This window comes from Selaginella moellendorffii, unplaced genomic scaffold (genome assembly GCF_000143415.4).
Source record: "Selaginella moellendorffii unplaced genomic scaffold, v1.0 SELMOscaffold_45, whole genome shotgun sequence".
Classification (NCBI taxonomy): Eukaryota; Viridiplantae; Streptophyta; class Lycopodiopsida; order Selaginellales; family Selaginellaceae; genus Selaginella; species Selaginella moellendorffii.
This window is the reverse complement of record NW_003314306.1, coordinates 1400838-1420217: the sequence shown is the minus strand read 5'-3', so window position 1 is coordinate 1420217 and position 19380 is coordinate 1400838. Positions and strand designations below refer to the sequence as shown.

Below are 19380 nucleotides of genomic sequence, written 5' to 3'. Positions count from 1 at the left end.
TTTGATCGAGATTTGTGAGTACTCTTTGTTGCGAGGATCGATGGCTTCCAGGTGTTTGATCATAGCAAACATTGTGATTTTTCTCATCTTTGCGAGTATCTTTGTATGATCAAAAGAACAAACTACCCGTCGTTGGTTTGAAAATCACGAGACGTTATTGTTAGCCGGCATATTCCCGGCGCAACCGTCACGGTAGAATATTCCGGCATCCCTTTTGGTCATCCAGTTCAAAAAGATGCCTTCCTATCAGGGTTTTCTTGATTTGTTACGCGTCGTTTTGGCTATGGCGGTGAGAAAAAGGAGCGCTGCGGAGCGCGACCGCGGCGGAGGCGACGGCGATCGCACGGAATCCTCGTCGCTCTCGTCGATCGACGACATGGCGTTCCCCAATCTGTCGCGCAAGTACGCGATCGAGTACCAGATCGGCGATGGCGGCCAGGGCAGGGTTTTCCAGGTGAGGCGGCTGAGCGATGGGCGGCTGTTTGCGTGCAAGAGCGTGAGGGTGGAGGAATCCCGCGAGCTCGATCTGGTGCGGCAGGAGGTGTCGATCATGAAGCTGATCCAGAGCAACGGCGGCGTGAGATTTCGAGGCGGCGGTGGTGGAGGAAAGGGGATTACAGGTGGAGGAGGAGGTGGTGGTGCCGTGAGCCTCGTGGAGGTAATTGTAGATGATAATCGCGTGTGGCATCTTGTGCTTGAGTTGTGTGCGTGCAGTTTGCATGATAGGATCCAGAGAGAGCGAGGGCTTTGTGAGAGGGAGGCTGCGCTTCTCATAAAAGGCTTGGCTAAGGTTGTGCAGGGATTGCACGCTCTGGGGATTATCCACAGGGATCTCAAGCCTCCAAACATCCTCCTCTCTAGGGACTCCTTTCCATACGACGTCAAGGTTGCCGACTTTGGGCTCTCGGTGGCGTCCACCGGTGGTAAGCTGGATCACATCGTTGGAACAACCAAGTACTTGGCCCCCGAGGTGGTGAGGGACAGTAGATTCGACCAGGCGGTGGATATATGGGGACTGGGGCTCATCCTCTACGAGGCGCTGTCCGGGTTGACGGCCTTTGCGGGGCTCGACTCGGAGTTCGTGCTCGAGAGGCTGAGATGGGTCGACATGCCGGCTGATATGCTCGACTGGTCCGGCGTCGGGCTGGAGGCCAAAGAGCTGATTTTGGGGATGCTGTGCCTGGATCCAAAGAAGCGCTTGACGACGCAGCAGATTCAAACGCATCCTTGGGTGCTCAAGCACACGGAGGAAGGTGGCTTTGTTCCCAGGACGAGGATTGTGAAGCTCAAGCGGCTCAACGGCAAGTGGGTATCAGATCGAGGTGGTAGTGTCCAGCAGCAGCAGCAACAGCAACAGCAACAGCAGCAGCAGCAGCGGCAGCAGCAGGAAAGAAAGAGGAAGAAGATTGAAGAAGCAACGAGGTCATACAGGAAGCTGAGACTCAGGTGTGTAAATGGTGCGTGGCAGGTTGTAAAGCCGTGTCCAGTTGCGGGGTAGAAGCCATCCACAGAGCTCGAGTCCTACCTCCGAAAGGGAGTATTGTTGGTGGAATCGGGTAACTCGACAACTCTTGTTGTAAGTTACTGATGAACTTGCAGCACAGGGGAGCCCTCACCGCGCCTCGGCTCGCATCACGGATCGGAACACCTTTGACATGTTTTTTGTGTCGATCTGTGAGAAAAGCATGCGGGCGGGCTTCCTCTCCGGGGCTGTGCAGCGAGGAATGCAACGTTGTTCCTTACAGCAGCAGCGGCGGCAAAGGTAGGTGCAATTGAGCTCTCGTTTAGTTTGTTTTTTCACTCACGAAACTTAGCTATACAGCAAAACAGTGCTGCCGTGTCGCTTCGTGTAAAACGCAAAGCGCGCAAGGTATTGAATTGTATCGTCATTTGGAATATATGATGCTGTTTTTATTTCCTCTGTATACTTGCAGATTATAAGCTAAAGCCACACATAAAGGGAATCAAGTGGGGTTTTTCTTTTCCTTTCGTTTTTTCATAAGTTCTTTGTTTTGCTTGCAGTTCCAGCGATATCTGTGTGCTCGTGTAAACATCTTTCTAAACTAAATGACACAGTTTCGGGCTCTTTCTACATTGAAAGGGTGTGGCTGTCAATCTCGCCTCACTTTCATGACTCCCTTACTACTTAAACGAGTAGTGGACATTCTAGAGCTCACTCGGAAGGATGTTTCGTCTCTTCTTTGTGCTCCTGGTGCTCCTGGCAGATGCGAGAATGGAGGACCAGCTCAAGCCGTTCTTAGTCTCGCTCCCGGGGCAGGACCACTTCGAATCATTCCAGGAGCTTGCATCCCTCGACCAACTTGCGCATCTCAAGTTGCTCAATGGACTTCCTGGGCAAAGGCAGGCTGTGCACATCAAGAGCTTTAGCCAAGGTTCCTTCTACGCTTTGATGACAGATAAGCAGGCCAACTTTCTCCGAAGTAAGCTCCATAGCCTTTGTTTCCAGATTTTATACGTAACTTGTTTGCTCTACTTTGGCAGGAAGAGCGAATGTTTCAGTGCATTCAGCGCCTGACTCGTACATTGAAACAACGCGGACGTGGAAGTTCATCGGTGGAATCGATGGCGTTTCTGGTCAATGGGGTGATGACTCGATGGCGAAGAAAAACCTGTCTGACTCCAGCTCCCGCATATGGAGGTCAGCAGACTATGATCCAAATTATCTCTTCAACCCCGGAGACACGTCTCTCTGGGCCCAAACTGGGTATGGCAGTGACTCAATCATTGGAGTTATAGATACAGGTTTGTGTACATTGATCATTCTCTTTCTTTTGAAGTTAAAAGTTTATGATTTTTCCAGGCTTCTCGCCGGGGTTAGAAGCCTTTCGAGACAAAGACATGTCTCGAGCCCCCAAGAGGTGGAAAGGCATTTGTGAGGCGGGACAACAATTCCAAAGCTACACATGCAATCGGTTTGTATATATCGTGTTTTCTCTTTCTTCTAGTCTTCTCCTAGAGCCATTTGTTTGTCTTTCTTTCTGCAGGAAAGTTATTGGAGCTAGGTTCTTCCTTGGAAACGCAAGGCGAGTACAAGCATACTTGGACGTCAACTACTCTTTGGCAGCAAGCGACATTCGCTCTCCTATCGACACAAAGGGCCATGGAACGCACTGTGCATCAACAGTAGGAGGAAGGCAAGTCCACAACACAGGTTTAGCCTCTGGTATGGCTGTGGGAGGAGCTCCACTTTGCAGGCTCGCAATCTACAAAGCATGCTGGAACCGATGCAACTATGCTGACGTATTCGACGCTTTTGTAAGTGCCATACGTGATGGTGTGGATGTTATATCCCTGTCTTTGGGCGCTGGGCTAGGACACGATGCTGGTAGTAGGGGTGGTTTCTTAGCGCAGAAAAAAGGAATACCAGTTGTGGCGGCTGCTGGAAACGAAGGACCGTATGGAGAGCTATCAAACCAGGCGCCATGGCTGCTGACAGTTGGAGCTTGCACACTGGATAGGGACTTTATAGCTGAAATGGAGCTTTGGGACGACGATCAACATTTTTCCAAAACAATTCAAGTTACATCACTCAGTGAGGGAGCTATATGGCCTGAAGACTCCTTCCTAAGGTTCGATACGTTTAACTTAACGTACAGCTCAACGACTCATACCTGGGGACGGTAATATCTTGATACTTCCACAATATTTAGTTTCAGTCTAAAAGAGTTATATGCAGGTTTTGCAAAGAAAGTCGTGAGAATATGCAAGGAAAGATTGTCATTTGCCACGAAAGCAACAGTGCTAATGCAGCACTTTATTGGGGAGGAGCTGCAGCAGTTATTTTGGTACACACCCCCTTCATAGTACGGCAGGACTATCGAGGGCTCAAACCCATATTCTATGTCAGTTTTAGCGAGGCTGATATTCTTAATGATTTCCTCAAAACAGCAAGGTGAGTTATGTTGATTATAGTTTATTTTATATCATTCGTGCACTTTTGTAGATCACCTGGTGCCATAATTTCAAAGATAAAAACTCTTACTGGACTGACTCCAGCTCCCCGAGTGGCAGCATTTTCATCAAGAGGTTCACCCAATTTCTCAATCATCAAGCCTGATATCATTGCCCCGGGTGTGGATATTTTAGCTTCTTGGCTTCCAAAGGATGATGCTAAAAGATCGTTCAAGTTTCTAAGTGGTACATCGATGGCGACGCCTCAAGTTGCTGCTATAGTAGCCATGCTAAAAACTTTACATCCAACTTGGTCCCCAGCAATGATCAAATCTGCAATTATGACCACAGCCTCTCCATTAGACAATACAGGAGAACCTATCAAGGATTTCGATGAAAAAGTGGCAACACCTTATGCCATGGGGGCTGGTTTTATTAATCCAAGTGAAGCAATGGAACCAGGTTTAGTGCTGGATTTCACTGATTTTATCGAAAACGACCTGGATTGCAAAGATTGCAACTATCCATCCATAGTTGTGACGCTATTAAAAAGCCAGAAAGTTGTGGTTAAACGGACATTCACAGTGGTTAGTTTTCCACCTCTACCCAAGGATTACCTATTCTATCACTTTCTAAAGCATGACATTCCTTCTGAATTGAACGTGGAAGCACCACATATGGTTTTTGATCTGGAAGAAGGCGTGAAAGTGATAACTATATCTATAACTTTCTCTCTGAATGACACTACTATCACTGGAACACTATTTGGGTCACTTCTGTGGAGGTGCTATGCTTACAAACATCCTGGATATAAAGTTCGCCTTCCATTTGTTGTCAAAGCATAATAAATAAGAATCACTGTTCACACCAAGGATCAGAAAGAGTCCTTTGGAGATAGCCTTAGGTAAAAGAAATAGGTGCATACTTGATCTTGAAACACCAACAGCAAGAAGATTTAGCCTGTTACGACTAAGTTTTCAACCTTCGTTCTGACTCAGAAACAGCGTTCTCAAAAGAAACCTAACTCTTGCTTTGTTATTCTCTCCGCAATGCCAGAACATAGAATACCCACAGAAACTCTGTTAGTAGAAACTCCGGACAAAGTACCAAATGCTACCAAAAGGATGACTCCCTTTCTCAATCCTCAGCCATCTCCATTCGGGAGCAAATTGGCGTGCCTCGAAGTAAAGCGTTCTTTGGAGCAATGTGCCGGTACCAAAAGAACTTCCGAGGATTCAGTAACTTACGTAAAGAAAAGCTCTTGGATACATTTAAGTTCTCGCTGCTTGGTAGCCATATCCCATCTGGAAAAGTAAGATACAAAAGAGAAGACGAGAGAAGGCTCCCAGCCTGGCGACTTCATCTGTGAATCTAACGAGATCGTTACTCTTTGTCAAACTACTTCTGGATGCGCCTATTCCCTGGACATCCTTAAGCCTGGAGCCGCCGGTGCGCTATCTAGCCAAAGTGCTCTCTGCTAGACGCCTCACCAAGAGGCGCTACGGTCCATCGTCAAGTAAGCCACAGGAATGGAAGGCTCTTCAGTCCTAGGAACTCTAGATCCTCTCTTCGGGCCGTAAAAGCTACGAGGAGCTGCGCGCTTGCAGGATCCAGCCGGGCGCCTTGGCCAGTGTAGCAGCCCGCACAACCTACAAGCAAGCAGTGGATGTTGCTAGCAATGGGGCTCCACCACTGTGTGGAGAATGGAGAGTGTGAAGAGGCCTTGGAACTTTCCCTCGCATAGAGGACGTCGAGAGCCTTGCTCCGAATCCAGCGACTTATCTGGCAGCGATCAAAGTTGGCTTGTCATGTTCAGAGACTGATCACTGCCAAGTCCGAGCAGGATGGAAGTAGCCGTCGAATATAATCCGCTTGGTGCACTGTAGAACTGAGAGAATATTCCAACTTTAGCCACGTCAGTAGTAAGTCACGACAGGGAGAAGTAAAAGGAGATTGTATGTGACGTAAGAATAAAAATGCCTGTCCTGAAGATTACCAAGAAGGAGTACGCCTGATGGTGTTAAGGCTGTGCCATCAAGAAGCAAAAAACTAGCCCAAGAACCAAAAACCTTAGTAGCAGGCCAAGTTAAGCTTCGGTAGGTATTAGACCTCCCAGTCTTCACTGGTGCACTGCCCGGGAAGGATTAGCTGTGGATCCAGCTAAGGTGGCTATTGTGAAGAACTTGCCTTAAAAAAGATCTTGTTTCAATCAAACTACACTTTGACTACGTGTTGGCTACTATCGACGCTTCATCTACAACTTCGTGACTAAAGCTTTGCCTCTGACGAAACTCTCGTGCCTTATGAGTGGACACTCGAGCTTCTCCGGGGAGCTCTGATCACTGCTCCGATTTTAGCCGTTCCTGACTGGACAGTTATTTTCCACGTCCACGTGGATGCTTCTGCGCTGTTCTTTGCCAGCCGGGGGGCATCGATCACCCTACACTCGACGAAGATGGCAAAGGGAGGATTCCTTGGTGCTCCTCATGATCTTTGCTATTCAGAAGTATTTGTTGGGCACACACTTCAAATTTTTCGTGGATCACCAAGCACTCAAGTACCTAGTCAACAAGCCTTGCCGCATAGGTCGAATCTCCCGCTGGCTGATCATCCTCCAGGAATTCGACTTCGAGGTGATCCTGAAGCCCGGCCGCGCTCATGCCATGGCCGATCTTTCACGATTGCCATGCCCTCCCTCCTCCCAGGATCTTGAGGATGACCCAGCTGGTGCTGCTCTGTTTTCTTGCGACACCACGATCGCTTTGCGGCCGACGCTGTTCCTGAATGGTATCAAGGCATTGCAGATTATCTGGCTACCGGCGAGTTCCCTGCTGACTTTACTGCCACCGAACGCAAGCGACTTATTATCCAGGCTCGTCCATACTCTCTCCTGCATGGCCAGCTCTACATCCTCGGCCGTGACGACGTTCTACGCCGCCGTATCCTTCCTCACACTGTCAGCACTTCATGCCATAATTCACCTTAAGGCCACTTTTCATCTGAGGCAACAATTCGTTTAGTTCTTCAAGCTGGCTATTGGTGGCCAACGCTTCACAAGGATGTTGCTACCTACGTTCAGACCTGTGATCCCTGCCAGGGTGCTGGTCGCCCAACTCACCGCGATCTGATGCCGCTTAATCCTCTGCTTCTGGTGCTTCCTTTTGAGAAGTGGGGCATCGATTTTGTGGGACCGATCAAGCCGGCCAGTCATCCTTCCTGTTGTCGCTACATTCTCGTTTGCATGGACTACGTCACAAAGTGGGCCGAGGCTGAAGCTCTCACGGAAGATACAGCCAAGGTTGCGACTTTTCTTTACAAGAACATCATCATGAGATTTGGCTGCCCTTTGGAGCTGGTGAGTGACCGAGATACTCACTTCATCAATCAAGTGATCGAGACCTTGGTGGAGAAGTATGGCATCGCTCATCGCTACCACCCTCGTGCTTGGTGCGCACCAACAAGATATGTGTGACATCATCATGAAGCTCGCAAGTGCTTCTCGCACAGATTGGGATCACCGTTTGCTCGATGCACTCTGGGCATACCACGTTGCTTACAAGGTCACCACCAAAGCTTCACCGTTCCATCTTGTTTATGGACAAGAAGCCATCCTGCCGCTTGAGCTCGAGATTCCCTCTCTCCGTATGGCTGTCGAGCACAACTTGGACTGGGACAACACTCTTCAAGCTCGACTGGACATGCTTCTACAGCTCGACGAGCGTCGACTTCTCGCTTTCCAAGCTCGCGAAGCACTTCAGAAGTGCCGCAATGGTATGATCGTCATTTGCGTGCTAAACAGTTTTCTGCTGGTGGTTCTGCTGTATGATAGCAAGCACTGAAAAAAGCATGGGAAACTACGTGTTCACTGGCTTGGGCCATATTGCATTGTTGAAGTTTTTTCTAACGGCTCGGTCCGGCTTGAAGATTTCAGTGGGAACTTCTTACCAACTCGTGTCAATGGTGCTCGCTTGCGCAAGTACCATGAGTGAGATGAAGCTGCCATGGAGCTATGTGCTCTGGGACGGAGCCCAATAGGTGGGGGGTGATGTAGATTCCAACTTTAGTCATGTCACTAGTGGGATTGTATGTAATGTATGTCTGTCCTGAAGACCAAGAGGGAGTGCACCTGGGCTATGATGGTCCTGAGGCACATCAAGAAGAAGCTATACTGTTGATGAGAAGCCAAAAACCAGCCTAAGAACTAGAAACTCTGGCAGCCCTGCTGCTGACCTACACAGCAGCAGGGCTGCCGGGGTTTCTGGTTCTTGGGCTGATTTTTTGCTTTTCGTGTTGATGTGCCTCAGCACCCAAGTATGCTCCCTCTTGGTAATCTTCAAGACAAACATCTTTATTCTTACCTTATATATAATCCCTTTTTACTTCTCTCCTTCTAACTTCCCCATCATGACATGGCTAAAGTTGGAATATTCTCTCAGTTCTACATGCACCATTCACGACTTGATTTTATCAACTTTTACATAGTGCATCACAGTGTTCGTCTACAATTTCCTCTGGCTTCAAAATGCTGCACAAGCTTGATATGGAAGAAATTCAAAAAGTCTTAGATTCAATGGAAAGAAAACTCTTAGAAAACAATTTAATTTGTGCAAAATGGGCAAACCATATTATATCGTTCAGTATTATAACTTTATATTACAGAACTACTATGCATTACTTCACCTAGGGAATTTTATAGGAATTAACCAAACATGAAATTTCATTTTATATATTTGACAATTACAACTTTAGGGTTCTTTAGTATCCAAGTGGCATTATAATAATTACTGCCTAACTTGGCTTAGTTTCATAATGCCATACAAAATTATGTTCTATGAGGATGGAGCAAATTGATACTTCACTAATTCATAATAAGGAAGTTTTTTAAGTGTATAGAATATAGAAATGTACATATTTAATAAGCTTAATAACCTCAGATTATATATATGAATGAGTGGTCCATATTAAAATCAATTTGACAACTATGAAAAACTATATTAATAATTTTATATGGCATTGTCATATCATCACCTCCTCTTTAAATGATGGAAGGGAAATAAGATTCTCCTATCGATAAGTTGAGATTTGGAAGAACACCAGGAGGACACACTATTGAATTTGTAGGTGGTGTAATTTCTTTTTAATCCTTTTATACATATATAATTTTTAGAGGATTTATTTGTTAAATACTATGTCAAATCTTATAAACTTGTAATCTAACTTGCTGCAACACTCAATATAGTCCTTTCCATTAGGTATAGAGCCCTTTAAGCAAACCACTTATTATAAGATTAGGAAAAATAAACCAACACCAAATCATTCATATTGATGGATGATATGAGAGTTGTAGTATTATTATTATCCCACTTGTATGTGACTTAAGTATTCAATAGACTCTACTTGAACCAGTAGAAAAATACTCATTAAATATTAATTTCAAGATTTAGCATCATTGACAATCATAAAAACAAACTCAAATTGATTAGCAATATATGCATAACTATATATGAGTTTATATAGTGAAACACTAATAGAACTTTACACCCCCATAACATATGTGTACTAGAGAGATAATAAATAATCATCCCAATCTAAATATTAAAAGTCATATACTTTGTAATTATCCCCTTGAAGGTCTAAATGAGGAATTCTACCAAACTATTTATTTATGGATACTAAACATTCATGAAAGTGTGGTATATCAACAGCCAAGACATTAAGATGTAAACTACTTTAACCATAAATGCAAAATTATTATCTAAGAGAATTCATTTCAAACAAGAATGCTAAAACATTACTCAATTAGAGAGGAAGTATCTAATAGCAATTGTAAATGCATTAATAAGAGCACAAACTTCCACCTAAGAAGTTATGAGACCAGAAGCAATAATGACATATTCATTATTGGCAGTTAGTCATAAAAAAAATGTCACCAGCTCAAACAAATAAAAAATTACAAACACACAAAAAGGAGTGTTATGAGTTTAACACCAAATAAAGTTATACACATACAAGATGACTATAAAAAATAAATTCCCTAAGATGTTGTTAGCTATAAAATTAAGATCCAAATAATAAAAAGGTTTGATTAGATATATCTAGGGCTGGATGTATCTAGGACTTAATATATCGAAGACCGAATTCAAGACCGAGTTCAAAATATAGACAAAGATTGAATTCAAGACTAAATATAAATAGGGGTCAACTATAAAGGATAATAGCCCATGAATAAGAATGTCTTTTTTTTTCCAATCGGTTAAATGTTTTGGGATACTTGGAGTTAAACATCATTAAGTTTGCATACTATTGGGTTAAATGACCTCTAAAACACTTGAGACCGAGTTTAAGTTTAAGTTTGAGTACTATTGAGTTAAGTAACCTTTAAGAACATTTCAGACCAAATCCAAGAAGCAACTTTACAATCCCTACTATTTCTGTAGATTTCAATGTTATTTCTTAACATTATATATTGCATGTGTAATTGCAAGTTTGTCTTGCCTTAAACCCTAGCCCTAGTAAGAAATGGTTTTGAAAAATTTAAAATGCAAGTTTAATTTATCAAATTAACAACTTTGTGAATAATATTATATGGTTGAAAGAACAACCAAATATCTTCAAGAAGTAAGTCAATATTTTTGGTATGTGAAGCCAAAATGTTTCAAATTTTTTATAGTTAAAATATATTGTCGAAGTGGATGGGAAAGACAAAACTTCAAATAGTTTTCACAAGAAAAACAAATATAGCTTTTATAGTAAAATGCTAGTTTAACTTATTTCACATGTTTACCAAGTTTTATTTATAACCTTCAAATATAATAAACTATACAGATTAACTTCTTAATTTTATAACATAGTTTAAAATTTTTGGTTTACTTAAGCAAACCTGTGTAGTAGTGGATATAGAATATGATTGGATATTATAAAACATTAGTATTATTATTATTATTATTTTAAAAATAATTTATAAGATTTCCTAAACACTTCTTAGAACAAGAAAATAGTCAGTAATATACAGATTCCATCCACACACATGGTGGCCCCAGCAAGAAATCAAACCATACACAAATGCTAGCTATGGTTGATACACAATAAGATTAATCTGAATGATCAACAAAAGAACATTCTTTTTTTAGTGTTATTTTTGTTTAGGATTAATAAATATTCAAATTTATTTATAATTATAAACATGTTTATAATTTATAAATCAAGATTAATCTTTATTAAATGATAGAATAATATAAGATTTAAATATGTTTATAAACTAAATTGAATAACAACCATTAGATGGTAGAATATTCTATGTTATCTATACAGCAAATTATAAAAATAATTAGAATTTATAAAAATAAGATTAATTTAAATGTATATTATAGAATATACTAGAATGCCGTAGACGAAAAAAGCTCAGCATATTCACGCTTAAGGACCACAGAAACGTTTGCTCTCACTTCAAAAAAGGAAGGGTCAGGAATTAAAAAGACACGAACTTTTTAGACTTACTCCTGAAGATGCTTGCTTGTTTCTCCGTCAACAAAGCATAGATGGATTTCTCGTGGCACAAGTAGACAGGACGCACTGGGCCAGGAAGCATATTGAGCAATTCCACATAGGGCGTGATGTTCTCAGGCTCTGGAATCAAGAACAATTTGAGATGATGATCTGGATGTATTTTGAGCGCATCTACTAGGAGAAGCGCCACAAGCAAGAGAAATATAGACTTCCACATAGTGCTGTTAGGTTAGGAAAACGCCTGCCCTAATAGGACTAAATAGGCCCGGCAGCCCGCCCATCTATTTATAATAGCTTATTCTCCTGTTTATTAGCGCGAGAACCAGGGTCAACCAAAGATTAAGGAAATAATTTTGTTTACTCTTCTCAACACGCTCCATGTCACTTGCTCGGTGCAGGGCGGTGATGTCAGTGATCCAACATATCTGAAGAATCGCTTGCCTCCAACATTGAGCAGCGAGGGATCCATCACTTGAACATCTTGCTCGCCACTCAGCTCAGGTAGAAAATGGCAACCTTACCAAAACGACGAAAAAAACTAAAGATCTCTGTTTACCTGATCGATAAAAGGGTCGTACTCGGTGTACATGACGGCGACGGACAAGATGCCCACGAGATGCTTCTCATTCACAGTGTCGCTGTGAACATGGATGTGATACTCGCTACAAGGATGATATGGATTCAGGAGATACATACTGCTATGTCGTGGTCGAGATTGGTGAGTGGCATTCGCTGGTTTGTATCTCGTCTGGAGCAGCTTCAAAGAGCACACTGGTTGGAGCCTCTCAGATTGAATGTCCACCGGAGATTGCATTCTGCCGCTGCTGCAAACCCTCCATTCTTTTCCCAAGTTTCCCCAGTTTGCCTAGCTGCAGTCCCATTCGAGTAGCCATACTCCTCGGCTAGAAGAAAAGAAAACAATATATGATCGATCAATTTCGTTTGAAAACTATATACCTGCTTGTGTGATGATCATGGCTTGTGCAGAAACTAATAGCAATAGTATGAGATTCTCTCCATCTCTCCTAAACCCCATTAACACTTTAGTCAGCCGTGATCCGTGGAACGCGAAAAAAACCTTTTGAGTTGTGAATGTGGCACGGCCTTTGGCACGCGGGGTCCCCAAAATAAATAAAGCATCGGCATCAGAATCTTATGGGTTTTCTTCCTGCGCGTTGGGTGCTGGGTGCCTCTCATGTACGTTTTTCTCCCCTCATGGCGAGGATTTGGGCGCTCTAAAAAGAAATGCGAGCTGCATGGGTGTTCATCCAGTGTCTCCTTTCTTCTCTTCTAGCCTGCCGAGAATGGCGAGATGCATGCTGCCCCAGACGGGATTCAACCGTAGACGATGACAAGAGGTAAAGTTTATTTCCTGTTTGTAGATCATTGGTTTTTTCCTAAAACTGTCTAGCCTAGGGTGTTTCCCAATGCACCTGGTTTGTGTTTATGATGAATCAAGTGTTGAGAGTGAGACTATTGAGGATAGAGATATTTTTGAGGTAAGTTAAATTATCCATTATCATACTAAATCTATTGTATACTAAAATTGTTATTTGCATAGGGATTTTAAAATTTCCTCCAACTTTAGTAGAAGTCTAATTAATTTTGCCACTTAAAATTCTCAAGACACTTACCTTGGAATTTCAAGGCTGATGCAATAGAAGTATATGGCTCATTGATCCTAATTGGAGGGGTGTATATAATAAGATGCCACTAGGAGAGTATTGAATCTTGTCTGGGCTAATGTTTCTATGAATTATGTTTGCATAAACTAGGGGATTATCAACTCCCACTCCAACTGTAGAACCATAGGATATTGTTTTAGTTGACAGTAAATATGGCAAACATTAGCTATACACAATTTAGCTAGACTCCAACAAAGACACATGACTAGAATTCACTGACAAGTATACTCAAATGACATGTTTTATGCACTATGCCAAATGGATTGTAAGTTCAATTTTATATTCTATAAACTAACATTAGTCACAAAAGTACTAGACAACAACAACATGTCCACATAAATGTCTTCTTAAATTGCATGGTATAGAGTTTAATAAGAATACATGTAGGTTCTTGTTCAACTAGAAACAATGGCTCAACATAAGTGACAAATACAACAATGCTAATACGCAAGTAGAGAGGATGTATGATTTGGTCTATTTCACACATAAGAGTTCAAAGCTATATTAGATGCAACTACAAAGATGGAGTTGATGACCACAAATGACCTAGACTCTGGTGCAATGGTTTTGTTGGGAAACTTTGGCATTGGAAGCTGCAGAAATGAAGATATAGTTTCAATGATTGTTAGCTATGCCAAACTTGTCTGAATGGGTGGTGAGATTTTTTTACATCACATGCTAAATGACCATGCCATGCCAGTCCTAGCTGCTGCAGGGGTCCTCAAGGCTGACTTCAAGTGACTCTTCTGTAATGGCGGCATTTAGGATGTTCTCACTAGGGCGAGAGGACATGTTGGAGGAGACTGCATCTTGGTACTGGGAAAGAAGATGAGTTAAAATTCCTACATCGCTACACTTTCTCATATTGAACATATTTGTCTGGCACCTATGTAGGAACAAGGATGTAATTTGAAGTTTGAGGGACTTGTTTGAGAGAGCAAAAACACAGTATATATATTTCTTAGGTTTCCTCATTGGCAATATGATGCTTTGACTATACAAAGAGGCACAAAGATGGTTGCACAATTCAAGGTTAATGGTATAGCTCTAATATTAATTTTGTTCCAAATTGCCTTAAGATGTGAGTTCATATGTTTCTAGTTTTAGTTTTGACAGCACCTAAGGACATCAAAGCTTAACATTATGTACACAATAGAACTTGGCAATAGTTTTGTTTTGGAGGACCAAGCTATAGATGCCAGAGGCCCAATGCAAAATGTATTGTGTGAAGCTCTTTATCAAGTTCTAAGCAGTGTAAGTTCAACTTCATACATCCATGGTTTTCATGCCTCACATTTGCACTTATGTTGTAGTCAATTGGAATGTTTGTGCTGGGAGAAGGTGGTGCCTATTGACATCCAAGGATGTTGCCTAGTATGACACGATTGCAGGAGTGTTATAAAAACTTTGTAAGTCTCTATAGTCCTTTGTAATGCTTTCTAACAAGGATTCAATGTGCAAGCAATGTTCATGGGTTGGTTTCTTTTCCAAGTGTTCAAGAACAATGTCTAGGTATCATGGACGTGCACAATAGCCATGCTTGCAATAGCAGCAAGGGAGATGCCTGAGCAAGATGACAAGAGATTGTGTCAGGGCAGAGTATTTGAAATGGATTTGAAGTCCACCTTATTTTCTGTGTGGAACGCCATGAACATGCTCTGAGGGGTGACAAGTCAAGGCTCTAAACAGGTCCAAAAGAAGTTAGTGGAAACCATTCTTGAGGACCTTACAATTGTATATCTCAACTAACTCTTACAACCACGATAATTATGTTGACACCATGGAAGAATGCATGTTTATAGTAGTGTGGCAAGTGTTGTTTGACAAGCTAAAGTAAGTGGCATACATGTTAAAGGGCAAGTTTTGCTCACTCCATGACAAAGGGGGCACAGGAAATACCCCACCAGAAAAGGATTTTACTTGGCATATTGGCTAGCCTGGCACAGATGAGCTTCTTCAAGTTTTCCAGGTCTATATGATCATCCGGCTAGAACAATTCATTGAGTGCCTATAATTTAGCAATAATATAGATGAGAACTTGCACACTTGATCAATTGGTTTGCAAGTGATAATCCTCCTAATTTGAAAATTGCTTCTTCTGCAGAAATCAATAGCAAATGGCTCTCAAAATTACACCACTTTGCATGTGACTCCCTTGAATTCAAGCTGAGTGAGCCAATATGGATTTAGTGTTATACAATGAATAACTAACTTGATCGATATCTCATAACTTAGACTTGCTTGAGGGAGATATTGTTCTTGTTAAACTACCCTAGCAAGGAGTGCACACAAGACTTGCTATATCAATCGCTTTTTAACCCAGTCTCATATGGCAGAAATGGTGAATGTGAATTTGAACTCTTATAAAGTAAGAAATTTAAAATTGTCTAGAGTCTAAGTTCATCATGAGAATATTTTATATATTTTAGCGGGCATTTTATTTTTCACTCATTTTCTTTAGTAGACAGATATATTCATCATGGCTTCTAATAAATCTTCTAAAATGGGATTTGCTTTAGGAACAAGAGTCACATTCTTCTAAACCATGTTTTCCTCTTTTATTTGGGCTTGGTGTTGGAAGGTGGCTTAAACTGTTAGCCATATTCATGTGGATGAAACCACAGGCCTAAAGCTTTTTTATAGCCAGATCTCTACTTCATACGGTGAGTAAAATCCCCTCTAAAGCACTATACAATCTGATAAACCCTTGACCTACTCCATAGAATGAGAGGGAGAAGGATTGATGGAGCTGTGTGAGACAAAAATCAATGTAGCGAAGTATAGAAAAAAATTATTGCTTACCAAAGGATGAACAATACTCCTATGTTTTCTTGCCACAACAAACAACATACATAGAATAGTTTTAGCCCATTCTTGCTCACCTAAAGTCTTGGATTTTTAATTTTTCACTACAACAGTTAACGTATCTTTGAAGCTATAAAAGAAATTTTATTCAAGTTAAATTTTTTAATTTGCTATTGCCAAGAACTCTCTGGTCCTTGGCTCTCTATAGATCAGGCCTGGTAATTGTTAATCTATCGAATTTTAATTTTTCCCATCATGAGAAGAGTACTCCGGCAAAGCTCTTGGTCTCAAAGGCCCCAGTCCATCGCCTCTCCTCCGCTCCTGAATGTTAGTGGTGTTGCCCGGTAAATTTAAACCTACTTTGATTCTTTGCCGGCGTCGATAAGCCATCTCAGACTTGCATTGCCAAAATCATCAAAGACGACTACGTTTCATCCTCGCCTGAGCTGAGCACATTGGCAAATAAGGCCAGTCAAATTTGTGACTGAGAAAAAAAAAGATTTGTTAACTGGTGCTGGATCCCTCAGAAGCTCAACGTCATGCATTCAAGAGTAACTTACGAAAATACTGTATACTGGAGTATGTGAAAGTCATGCTCTCGCTGTCAAGTAGAGCTTCCCATCATTTCCGTGGTAGTCATAGCTATTTGGCTCTCATCTGGAAAAGAAAAGAGACTTTCTTCTCTGTCAACTCACCACTCGTTGTAATGTTTTCATATGTGAATCGAGATCACTCCTTTTTGTCCTCAATCGCAAACGGCCGGCCTATTTCCCGGGATGTTTCTCTGACCTGGAGATTTGAAGCCGCCGGGCACTATCTATCTAGCCATTGCCAGATGAATGTAGGGCAGAGATCCACAACAGAATGGTGCCACGGAATGCACTACACCCCTGTTGCATTGAAGTCCAACTTAAGCATAGCAAATTTATTGTTAACCTATGAGATAATCAAATAAATAAGGACGTCCAGCTGGGCTCCAAAAGACCCTGGCGCCCAGCTGGGGCATAAGACGTCTTCAGAAAGCACAAGAGAGTCAAAAGAGCTTTTTCTGTAGGAGAACAAGCAAAACAATAGTGATAGGTTGAATCGTAGTTAATCTTGAAAAATCTTAGAACAGCACAGCATATTCACTTTAAGAATCACAGAAACATTTGCCCTCGCTTCAAAAAACGATAAGGAATTAAGAAACAAAAATCAACTTTAATACTTACTCCTCAAGATGCTTGCTTGCTTTTCCGTCATCAAAGCATAGAAGGAATGGACGGGATCCAGGTAGACAGGACGCACTGGGCCAGGAAGCCTATTAAGCAATTCCACATAGAGCGTAATATTCTCGGGTTCTGGAATCTGAAACACTTTGAGATGGATGTATTTTGAGCTGGTTTGCATCTAGAAGCGCCACAAGCAAGAGAAATATAGATTTCCACATAGTGCTGTTGCTAGCTTAAAAAACCGCGTGCCCTAATAGGACTAAAACGAATCTTCTATTTATAATAGCTTATTCTTCTTCCAAACAAGCCTTGTATCGATCTGTTGTTATCACCCTGTACACAGAATGTTAGAAGCTGTTTATTAGCGCGTGAATTAATTCTTACATTGAGGGCATTCATCAAAATCCGGTACTGGGTTTTCGAGATCGTTCGTGGCTGCAACATCAGAACCATGGTCAGCGGAAAAGAAACAAAAGATTAAGGAAATAATTTGTTTACTCTTCTCAACACGCTCCATGTCACTTGCTCGGTGCAGGGCGGTGATGTTAGTGATCCAACATATCTGAAGAATCGCTTGCCTCCAACATTGAGCAGCGAGGGATCCACCACTTGAACATCTTGCTCGCCACTCAGCTCAGGTAGAAAATGCTCAACCTTGAAAAAAACTCTCAGAAATCACAAAGAAAACCCAGATCTCTGTTTACCTGATCGATAAAAGGGTCGTCCTCGGATCCAATCGTGTACATGACGGCGACGACTGCAAGCCTGTTGTCTTCACTCCTGTGGACGAGATGCCCCTCGACTGCGAGATGCTTCCCATTCACAGTGTGCTCGCTGGGAGCATGGATGTGATACTCGCTCACCCTGTACAAGGTACCATCGATGATGAGCGATCCCGATGAAGAATCGCCAAACTCGAGCTATTGCGCAAACAGAGAAAAGAAAAACGAGGGGCCCGAGCCATGATTAGATGGAGATCTTTCGGAGATGAGATGGATTCAGGAGATAACATACTGCTATGTCGTGGTCGAGATTGGTGAGAGTGGCATTCGTTGGTTTGTATCTCGTCTGGAGCAGCTTCAAAGAGCACACTCCTCGGATTGAATGTCCACCGGAGATTGCATTCTGCCGCTGCTGCAAGCCCTCCATTCTTGTCTCAAGTTTCCCCAGTTTGCCTGGCCTCGAGTCCCATTCGAGTAGTCATACTCCTCGGCTAGAAGAAAAGAAAACAATATATAATCGATCGATTTCGCTTTAAAATTATATACCTGCTTGTGCGATGATCATGGCTTGTGCAAAAACGAACAGCAATAGCATGAGATTGGTTCTCTCCATCTCTCCTCGTCTCGAAGAAAAGAAAACAATATATAATCGATCGATTTCGCTTTAAAATTATATACCTGCTTGTGCGATGATCATGGCTTGTGCAAAAACGAACAGCAATAGCATGAGATTGGTTCTCTCCATCTCTCCTCGTCTCGAAGAAAAGAAAACAATATCTGATCGATTGATTTCGCTTGAAAACTACATACCTGCTTGTGCGATGATCATGGCTTGTGCAAAAACGAACAGCAATAGTATGAGATTGGTTCCCTCCATCTCTCCTCGTCTCAAATCTACACCTGGTTTCGTTTGAGACGCAAGAAAGAAAAAAAATATAGAGTAGCTGCTTCCTCCTCGAGTGATTTGCTTCCCTGGGTCCCCAGAACGGTCCTTAAAAATATAAAGGCGACGTGGGAAGCTACTCAGCAGATGGATACAAAGTCTCGAATAAAGTGCCGCTGTTCTGGACTAGATCTAGGAAATGCCAATAGGAATTTGGCCCTGAACGCTCCATGTTTCGTCAGCCAAGTTTCTTTCGTGTCCAAGAAAAAGGCCTCGATTGCAACATGCCGGAACGTCCCCAAGCCCGTGTAAATGCAATCGCTCACTCGTTTACACGTCCTGGAGAAAGTGGAAGGGCCTGCTCAGTCAATAGCGACTGTTGACTTTGGTCGTGCACGAGAGCGTATGAATGTGCTTTATTTTTTCTCTTGTTGCGGCCTTCTGGACTGTGCCGCCAAATAGGGAGAAACCATATTCTTCCTTTGGAATTTCGTATTTTGTTGGAATACATCCCTGCCTATTAGTGTTTTTGTGTAGGCAGTAGCTTCCCTGCTTCAGAAAAGATGGGCCGGTTTGGAGAAATCAAACGCGGCATCTGGCTATAGAGAGAACGTTCCATTCTAAAACTTTATGTGTCACGAGGAATTTTATTCTGG

General features: G+C 42.3%; 3 protein-coding genes across 8 annotated transcripts; 2 read left to right on the top strand and 1 right to left on the bottom strand.

Moving 5' to 3' along the window:
- Window positions 1-262: 262 nt before the first annotated feature.
- Window positions 263-1763, top strand: LOC9656262 (calcium-dependent protein kinase 19). The gene has a single exon (XM_024685681.1). The coding sequence runs from the start codon at window positions 284-286 to the stop codon at window positions 1496-1498; it is 1215 nt and encodes a 404-aa protein (XP_024541449.1). The 5' UTR covers window positions 263-283; the 3' UTR covers window positions 1499-1763.
- Window positions 1649-4777, top strand: LOC112340434 (subtilisin-like protease SBT3.13). 5 transcript variants are annotated; one of them, XM_024685675.1, is made up of 8 exons: window positions 1649-1762; window positions 1823-1870; window positions 1935-1968; window positions 2023-2441; window positions 2503-2763; window positions 2822-3641; window positions 3698-3913; window positions 3965-4777. In XM_024685675.1, exons 4-8 carry the CDS (start codon window positions 2186-2188, stop codon window positions 4755-4757), a joined length of 2346 nt encoding a protein of 781 aa, XP_024541443.1. In that variant the 5' UTR covers window positions 1649-1762; window positions 1823-1870; window positions 1935-1968; window positions 2023-2185; the 3' UTR covers window positions 4758-4777. The 5 variants fall into 5 exon arrangements, with proteins under 5 accessions (XP_024541443.1, XP_024541445.1, XP_024541444.1 ...); XM_024685677.1 differs by having other exon boundaries at window positions 1935-2441; window positions 2822-2933; window positions 3006-3641; XM_024685676.1 differs by having other exon boundaries at window positions 1815-1870.
- Window positions 4778-17277: 12500 nt separating this feature from the next.
- LOC9656260 (alpha carbonic anhydrase 7) lies at window positions 17278-18848 on the bottom strand. 2 transcript variants are annotated; one of them, XM_024685662.1, is made up of 6 exons: window positions 18652-18848; window positions 18134-18332; window positions 17824-18039; window positions 17618-17773; window positions 17504-17554; window positions 17278-17452 (listed from the first exon to the last, which is right to left on the bottom strand). In XM_024685662.1, the coding sequence occupies exons 2-6, from the start codon at window positions 18266-18268 to the stop codon at window positions 17393-17395; spliced, it is 618 nt and encodes a 205-aa protein (XP_024541430.1). In that variant the 5' UTR covers window positions 18269-18332; window positions 18652-18848; the 3' UTR covers window positions 17278-17392. The 2 variants fall into 2 exon arrangements, with proteins under 2 accessions (XP_024541430.1, XP_024541429.1); XM_024685661.1 differs by lacking the exon at window positions 18652-18848 and adding an exon at window positions 18388-18467.
- Between the last annotated feature and the right edge of the window lie 532 nt (window positions 18849-19380).